Source organism: Etheostoma spectabile, chromosome 4 (genome assembly GCF_008692095.1).
Source record: "Etheostoma spectabile isolate EspeVRDwgs_2016 chromosome 4, UIUC_Espe_1.0, whole genome shotgun sequence".
Lineage (NCBI taxonomy): Eukaryota > Metazoa > Chordata > Actinopteri > Perciformes > Percidae > Etheostoma > Etheostoma spectabile.
Genome location: NC_045736.1, coordinates 36,121,261 through 36,130,079, shown reverse-complemented (window position 1 = coordinate 36,130,079; position 8,819 = coordinate 36,121,261). Strand labels below are relative to the sequence as shown.

Sequence of the window (8,819 nt, the reverse complement as noted above, 5' to 3'; positions counted from 1 at the left end):
GACCTACTCTTTCTGTAAAGTGTCTCGAGATAACGCTTGTTATGAATTGATACTATAAATAAAATTAAATTGAAATTGAGAGTGAGAGCCTTCCTGTGACTCTGCCTTGGCTTGATATTTCAACCCCAGTAGTTGCTGCTTGACTATACCTCACTGACACACAAACTCATGCACCTAAACACACACTCACCGAAAAAGCAGGCCGTCCCGGTCGATGAAGTAGTTTCCGTTTGCGTCCCTGACGGTGGGCAGGTCTCCCCCGAACATGGCTCCCAGCATGGAGTCAGGATAGCGCTGCAGTGTGGACAGAGACGTGCTGTACACACAGCCGCCCACATTCAGAGTCACAGGCTCCCCCATCTGGAGAGAGCAAGAGCAGCACTCAGAGACAACACTGAAGGCCTTTGTCAGTGCTAAGTACACCAAGAAGGAATTTGTGCTCTTGGCTCGCTGATGTCCGGAATCTGACCTCCTGAGAGTGGAAGTGATGACACACCTGAGTCCTTTGTTTCTGTGTTTGTTTAACCCTGCCTATATTCTGATCTCAAAAAGTGTACCAAATTTTCAAGTAGGCACTATTTCGATAAATCGACCACATATTTGAAATCAAACATGTTAATTTGTTAAAGAATTTCTAAAAAGTAGGACAGTCATTGATATAATGCATGTTATAGCCCCTAAATGACCAGAACCGTTGAAACTGAACTAGACGATGACAATACATTACATTGTTATAGGGCAGCAGACTGGGGATTGGGATTGGGCAATATCTAATATTTATAAATCATCCAATTGTGGGTACTCGAGAACGCTGATAGGCTGATAGAGTTTTGCTTCCGCAGCTTATGCACTTTACATTTAAACCTAACATTACACTAGTTTCCTCTAGCACTTAGCGATCTCCTTTTAGCGACTTTCTTGTTAATCCTCTCCTCTTAGAAGTTAGCGATTGCTTCTCTCAATCTCTGGCTCTCTGTTGTTCTGCGCGTCAAATGTAGCGATTTCCCTTCTAATGTAATAATTGAACATGTAATAACTGTAATTACTTGTCGTGTAGGAAGCACAGCTTGGCACCAGAGAAACTCGATCGTTAATGTTAGTAGTGGAGAGGCTGAAAAGAAGCACAGCCAATCAGGTGTGAGATCCATGAAAAAGAGACTGACAGCGGGTGGACTTACTGCTAAACCAGAAAATGGAGAGTAGAGCTCAGATTCTTGATGTTACAGTTCTGATAATAAGTTAGTTAAAATCTCTTTAATGTAGGAAAAAACAATCGCCGATCATTCCTCCAATCGTTGATATAGGAATTGATCACCAATCGACACAAGCCTACTGGTTACTGATTATATCCGATTCATAAAGCACTTTTGCACACTTCTTTTTTGGGGCAGGTGTGTTGGAAAAGGTAAAGGTTACCAGTGACACTTGTTGAAGCAGTCCCACACACTGTCCATTACACATGCAAATACTCGATTTCATTGTGCGACCGAAAGGTTGTGAAATAAAGTACTTGCATGCGTAAAGGACACGTATCGCACATTATATGCCATGATGCGACAGTGTCCTAGTTTTAAGTCATAAAATTCAGAGTTTTAGAAATTGGTATATTCATTTAGCGGGTCTAACTTAGAGTCAACTCAACCCAGTATCAGTAGTTTGTTAAGTTGGTATTGGGAAGGAAATCCATCTCTCTCACACACACACACACACACACACACACACACACACACACACACACACTACTGTCCAACTTATATCTGTGGACATGTTACGCTGTTTGTATGCACAAAATACAGGATGAATGGGCCGCATTAAAATGGCATAACAAAAAGTAATAGGTGAAGTCATGATGCTACGTCCACTATTGACACGCAGTCTATGGTCCTTACAGTACGTGTGTCCGGGCCCCATATTGCAGTGATGACACACACACACACACACACCACACACCCAACACACACACACACACACACACACACACACACACACACACACACACACCATGTAACCCAGGTCTCTGTTCTTCATTTGGCAGACTGTTGTTTTTCTTCAGGTCAGACTGTTAAAAAGACCATCTCTCTCTTTGTTCCCACCAACACCTGCAACAAGAAGAAAAACAGCTGCTTGTTAGATGGTTGCCATGGAGATAAACGGCCAGCTGATGCTGTGTTGCCATGGTCCAGACATCATCTGGCTGATTAGTCTGGTGTGTGGCCCTGATTCTTTTTTCCACAAACTGCCAGCCAGTGATAAACAACATGAGGAGGTGTGGACTTAGCTACTGTACTGTACTCGAGGCACTGTCAGTTACCAATTTATATATACCAGAATCGCTGTTGCGGCTGGTAAATATTCTTTATTATTAATAGAAATGGGCCATATAAGTAGGCCTATATTTTGATGCTAATATTAATGTACTTTTAAATTGAGATTTTAATGCAAGAATTGACTTGTAACATAGTATTTCTACACTGGGGAATAGATGTGAGATGTGAACATTACGTCTACCACCAGTGATCACGTCCAGCGGTTGTTGACACTGTCACGTTATGTAAGTGTGGTCATGTTAGAGGCGCGCACTGGTCTAGCTCCATATACGTGCGTCATACAGTAAACGTGTATTCTGTTTTGCCACATAACGTTGATACATGAAGGATGTTAATTGAAACACCTGAGTTAATAGCCTGCCGTGTACTGTGTGTGATGATTCCCCCTCCCTCTCCGTTCTAATTAACCTAAGCGTCTCGGTGTCTCGCTGCCGTTCTAATAGCGGTTAGCACGGTGACTTAGTTAGCACGGTGTTTATGCAAAGAAGACGTCGCACCGTCACTTCGACAGGTTAATTCAAATGTTTCAAGTCCGTCCCGGTCTTACCTATAACTGCTCCATCACTGCTCACCGCGACACAAAGGTAAAAGCTCCAAACCAGCTCCAAACTACCTACCGGTAACCTGTCCATCTACGTCCACCAGTTAGCTAGCTACAGTTCTTTAAAACGTGAGGCCACTTCCGGTAGGACCTATCAAAATAAGAACTAATAGAAAAATGAGTCGTATTACCGTAGAAATAACAATTGATTTCATGATGGTCTGATCAATTTTTTTTCTATGTCCGTTACTTTATAGATAAGAATAATACAAAATAGGTATCACAGTCAGTGTCAGCGCATTCCAGCTGATGTAGGTCTATACTTCTGTGTTTGTGAGGACTGTCATTAGAAAGCAAAATATTCTGGGACGTTTTTCTTCGGTGATGTGGAAACCAAGGTAGGCTACCTGAAGCTGTGAGTGTCCACCTTCTCCACTGAGGACCCGTTGATATTATGGGGCATTAATTCTTGCGTATAGTACTGCATGACATTTACAGTTACTTAGGCCTATAGATTATTACTGTTTCGACAGAGACAACAGGCGCGCAAAAACCCACAATTTTTTTTTTTTTTAATCACGAGACGGCCATAGGCTACAGTTAGGCTAATTCAGGTGTGTCACAGAGAGAAGGGCACCTCCAGGTAAAGCATTTCATCAGTAGGCTACATGCTGCAGGTTGCAACGCCACAACACTCGGAGCCAACCACAGTGTTGCCAGATCTTGCGAGACAAATACGCACCCAGGCCTGTGAAAACAAGCCCAAAATAAGCGACTTTTTCTACGGAGCCCCCCCCCCCCCCCTAAGATCCTGGCAGAGAAAAATAAATCAAACTGCACGGCTTTACAATCCATGTGGACAGATTGGTAAACTGTCCCCACGGTAGGCTAGAGTTTATTAATGTTCTCCCCCTGAGCTTCAGGACAATGACCACAGGAGGGAGTTAAACCACCTTAACATTATTTAACATTAGCAAACAGATGGATATCAATATAGACACTTTTCACAGTGATTTTGAGTTGTTCTGTTTCCCCATGACGGGTTGAATCCATTCTCTTTTCCTCCTTTCTCTTTCTCCCAGTCTTTGTCAAACTTCTTCCCGTATTTCACCAGCTTTATCCCGGCATTTTTTCCTCCAAAACTCTCCTACAAGTCACTCACATTAGGTCCCTACTCACGCATTTCCTAACCAAAAACAACAGACGTGCCCTGCTCTGCCTCGGATTGGCTTGGTACTCGTTTCCATCTGGGTCAGAGCCAATTAGAGAGCAGGGGGTGGGAATAACGCTGCTGTCAATAGTGTTTATCGAGCGAACCGGCAGAACAAGCTGGATCAGCCCAAATAAGCAACTACACTTAGTGACAACCAAAAAAAAAACCGCAACCCGCGACTACCAATTTGTAAGCAACTTTACAAAAAAACAAGCCCAAAGTCGCCTATAATAACGGACTTGGCAACACTGGCCACCACAACATGTGCGATTACCGCCGTGCTTTTGGGGCGAAACTCTCCAGGTCCTAATATCCACATTGTTAGTTAACAGGCACTGCCTGTAGCTCAAAGTGGCGCGAGTGGAAGGTCTTGTCTGTTTTTTTTTTTTTTTTTTTTAATATTCTACAAGTAATTAGCAATTGCCTACTCAGGCAAGTTAGTCTGTCCTATTTTTAAACTGTTTAGACTTGAAGTTTAATCTTTATCTGTTTATATCTGCTGATAGGTGGGCTCTCAGCTAAATCACATTTCCTTTAGCCTCAGCTGCAGCTATGTACTGTTTAGTTATGTTTATTGGAAATACGAGCCAGTGTTGTGTAATTTTAATGTGGCCACACCTCGCGTGGATTCGAACCCGCGTCTAACGCGACACGAGGCAGAGGGAAATAAACTGGGACTGATGTCGCGGTATTGATGGTGATTGTCACCCAATAATTTCCAGAATGTTTCTTAAACTACTATAATGGAAAAATTACATTAAAGCTTGATTTCATATATTCTTCTATAATATGTATGTATAATTATTATTCATATAATTATTCACTATATTTTTTCCGGTTGTATGACTTTTAAAACCCTTCCTGTGTGTCCTCCCTGAAGAGAGACGCTGTCAGTCTCTGCATTTTTCCTCTCAGGACCGGCCATGCCGTGCCAGGACGTCGTCCCACTGTTACTGGTTTAACGTTGTGAAACTGTTCTTGTCACTTGGTTATTCTCTGCAGGGAATAATTAAATCTCACCCAGACCACCCTTGACTCAGTTGTGCAGCCGTCTTAATTTTGTTTCAACAAAGTCTCATACTCCAAAACAGTTCCTCTCCTGCTGTACAGAAACTTCCACAACACTACTTCTGAAGGAATGTTACTTTATGAAAGGGAAATATGATGGTGTTTAAAGATCTTGCAGTGCCTTTTCCCCCAGCAAAGTCTTTATTTTTAATTCTCCTGAAAGTTTAATGTATTACACTACCCTAATATTAAACTGTTTGACTAAAGTGAAGCGTCGGTCTCATAGAGACAACTAAACTTCAAACAGACGTCGATGCCAAAAGACTTAAAACACTTGTTAAAAAACGTAGGAAGTTTCGCTGGCCCCCACCTGGACCCAAGAGAGACTGCGCTTATGACGACATGCTAACGACGTTGGCTTTGAGCTTGGGGGATAGAGAGAGGTAGAATCCCATTCTACAACGCTTTATCACTGCCATCTCTAGCACAGTCATGTCACCTCACTATAGCCTCACTGCTGCTCCACATCCTACTGATATAGAAATAGAATCCTACTGTATTTAAAGACCTCCAATATCAAGTGTGTTTCACTGAGGGTGCATCTTAGTTTTTTCTGTTAATTCCCATGTAGGACACACTCTCTGTTCATTCCCATGTCGGACACACTCTCTCTCTCTCATAGTCACTGCAGACACTGTTTTTAGATTTTAAATTGCTTTAGTTTATGAAATATCAACTTTGATTTTGCTGAGGATGCCAACTGGAATTGTGGGTAACGTGTGATACATGCTATATAAAATAATGCATACGAATTCTAATGACTCATCCATAAAATAGGACCTTTAATCAGGTATATGGTCAAGGTGAGATGGGCTAAAACACATTTTCTCTAGCCACGGCTGCTACTGTAGGACTTTTTCCCCCTATTTTTATTTACTTTGTTATTTTGTCTGCTTAAAATAAAAGCCCGTTAGATTGTGTTGTCGTTTTGTTATTTTTTAATCTGGCCTCTACTCGCTTAGAATCGAACCCTCATCTAAAGCGCAACTAGGCAGGGAGAAATAGGCTGCAGTACCAAGTTCGGCCACAACGAGGAGTCAATGGGCAGGTGGCGCTGTTTCAAAAATGACTCAGATCTGATACTACTGGAGCACATCGTTTACAGTTTTACATCTGCTTCTCACTTATCAAACTATCTCTCCGCTTTCAGAACTGTAGACACAACGCAAAAGTCCTCACATCTCCTTCAAAATGAACAACACCTAAAATGTCATAAACACATCTCAAAAAGAACATTTGTATCTAATGGCTTTTTATTCATAACAGTCGGCTACGTTTGTGGATATATCATGTAGGGCCTACACCCTGTTGTTCTAAATCTAAAGCTCTATTTTGTCTTTCATAGGCTTATATCTACATTTCCTTTAAAGAACACGTTTTGTGTGTGTGTGTGTGTGTGTGTGTGTGTGTGTCTGAGGCTGAGGAATAGTTTATGGTCTTGGAGATTTATACATAATTGGCTGTTATGTTTTCCATGATGGATGTTGAAGATTAAGAACAAGGCTTTCAAACGAGTTATAATTTAGTATATGCCCTCGTTTGTTTACCTTTGATCTAACCGATCTGAGTCGGGGACAGACCCCGTGGTTATTAGACTATGAGTGGGCGACTGACCCAGTGGACGCTGCCTCTCTGATCACTAATATCAGACTGGGTTGTCCTGGTTTATGGCCGATAATAGACTCGGTCAGCCTTTTTGATATGAGAGCGGCTCCGTCCGAAGTGGGGCCTAGAATAAACTACTGAGTCCATTGTTTTGCAAATGCACAAATTGACTCAAAATGAATTTGAGTGATCAGCGATTTGCTGAATCGGGAATCATTACCACCTACATGGAGTATGATCTTACTGTATTTACGGTTATCTTTAGCCAGCAGCTTTAGATGAGATCCTGTATCGCCGCTCTGGCCCCAGGGAGGGACACACAAGACCGCGGCTGCCGGACCAGCCAACTTCACGTTCCGCAGTATAGAGCTCCCAATAACCAGAGTGGGCTTCTCAGCCGGTGTGTTACCGAGCTAACGCTACGCTTCTTCTGGTCTAACATTTGATACACAGAGCAAGAGAGAGAGCAGGACAGGGACCATTGCTAATGGCTAAGCTGGAGTAGCTAACAGCGTTCTAACAGTGGAGATAAGCGAGGGAGTCGCTGTAACGATCAAAGTGCAAAACGGCTGACATCATTTTATCAATGCAAGATGACTAAAAACGTTATGGGGAACAGAATGAAAATATGAGAACACTGCTGGACAACAGGCGCACAAAAACCCACAATTTGTAAATGTGCTGTATTTATATAGCGCTTTTTCTAGTCTTAAACGACTACTCAAGCCTTTTACTCATACAGGATACATCACTATTCACACACACTGTGGCCGGGCTGCCGTACAAGGTGCCAGCTGTCTCTCAATCAACACTCACACACATTCACACTCCAATGCGCAGCACCGGGAGCAACTCGGGGTTCAGTGTTTTGCCCAAGGACACTTCGACGTGGGACTGCAGGGCCAGGGATCAAACCACCAACCTTCCGATTGGCAGGCAACCGCTCTACCACTGAGCCACAGCCGCCCAATTTGTTTTGTTTTTCATCACGAGCCAAAGACGGCCATAGGCTACAGTTAATTCAGGTGTGTCACAGAGAGAAGGGCACCTCCAGGTAAAGCACTTCATCAGTAGGCTACATGCTGCAGGTTGCAACGCCACAACACTCGGAGCCAACCACAACATTGTGCGAATTACGCCGCGCTTTTGGGCGAAACTCTCCAGGGTCCTAATATCACATTGTTAGTTAACAGGCACGTGACTGCAGGCTCAAAGTGGCGCGAGTGGAAGTTATTCTCTTTTTTTTTTTTTTTATATATTTCTACAAAGTAATTAGGCAAGTTGCCTACTCAGGCATGTTAGTCTGTCCTAATTTTAAAGTGTTAGACTTGAAGTGTAATCTTTAATCTGTTATATGCTGCTGATGAGGTGGCTCTCAGCTAAGTCACATTTCCTTTAGCCTCAGCTGCAGCTATAGTACTGTTTAGTAGGGATGAGCGAATACAGCATTATCTGTATCTGTATCGTTTTCCACATGAATTATCCGGATCCGTACTCGATGTGCGGGCCTAAACCGGAAGTGGTCACTTTAACCCGGAAGGGGGTCAGGTTCTCTTGAAAGGTCGGGCCTTTAACCGGTAGGTTATTTAAGCATGCAATGATATGAGTTGATCAAAATTGTTTATATTTATTGCTGATTTGAAAACTATTACATGACAGCATCAAGCTTCAGATCAATGGTGTTGTCATGGTAAACAAACAACTATATACAGAACGTTTTGCAACAATGAATACAACACATGCGGTTGCAATTATGAAGTAAAATGTAATCATGTTTTCATACTCAATATAACTTTCGTTTTTAACTTTTTCCTGATCAGTGTGATTTTTTTTTTTTTTTGTTCTTTATTTTTTATTTCCACACCAGGTATATGTGTGTGTGTGCGTGTGTGTGGTGTGTGTGGTGTGTAGAGAGAAGACACAGAGAGAGAGGGGGCGGGGGCAGCTGACAGTAAAAAAAAAAAATCTCCATGGCAGAGACGAGTCACATTTAAACCAAGCAGCACTTTGAAACCCCACGAGCCCAAATCTACTGTTTACTAGTCTGTAAGTACTATAACCAAAG

The 8,819-nt window shown here is 42.5% G+C and overlaps 1 protein-coding gene and 1 long non-coding RNA gene across 4 annotated transcripts in view; one reads left to right on the top strand and one right to left on the bottom strand.

The window, feature by feature from the left end:
• LOC116688355 (uncharacterized) overlaps positions 1-2,997 on the top strand; it is a 12,033-nt gene extending 9,036 nt beyond the window's left edge. Inside the window, exon 3 of the long non-coding RNA XR_004331766.1 lies at positions 2,987-2,997. This is a non-coding gene — a long non-coding RNA (uncharacterized LOC116688355). The remainder of the gene's footprint in view (positions 1-2,986) is intronic.
• Positions 1-7,016, bottom strand: part of kctd6a (potassium channel tetramerization domain containing 6a) — a 15,671-nt gene extending 8,655 nt beyond the window's left edge. The window contains exons 1-3 of one of the 3 annotated variants that reach the window (XM_032514355.1): positions 6,999-7,016; positions 2,002-2,099; positions 191-360 (exon numbers count right to left, since the gene is read on the bottom strand). In XM_032514355.1, coding sequence (XP_032370246.1) covers positions 191-360; positions 2,002-2,028 — 197 coding nt within the window. In that variant the 5' untranslated portion in view covers positions 2,029-2,099; positions 6,999-7,016. Of the gene's footprint in view, positions 1-190; positions 361-2,001; positions 2,100-2,874; positions 3,043-6,998 lie in introns of those variants that run through there. The other 2 variants (XM_032514356.1, XM_032514357.1) reach the window with 2 other exon arrangements.
• Positions 7,017-8,819: the final 1,803 nt, after the last annotated feature.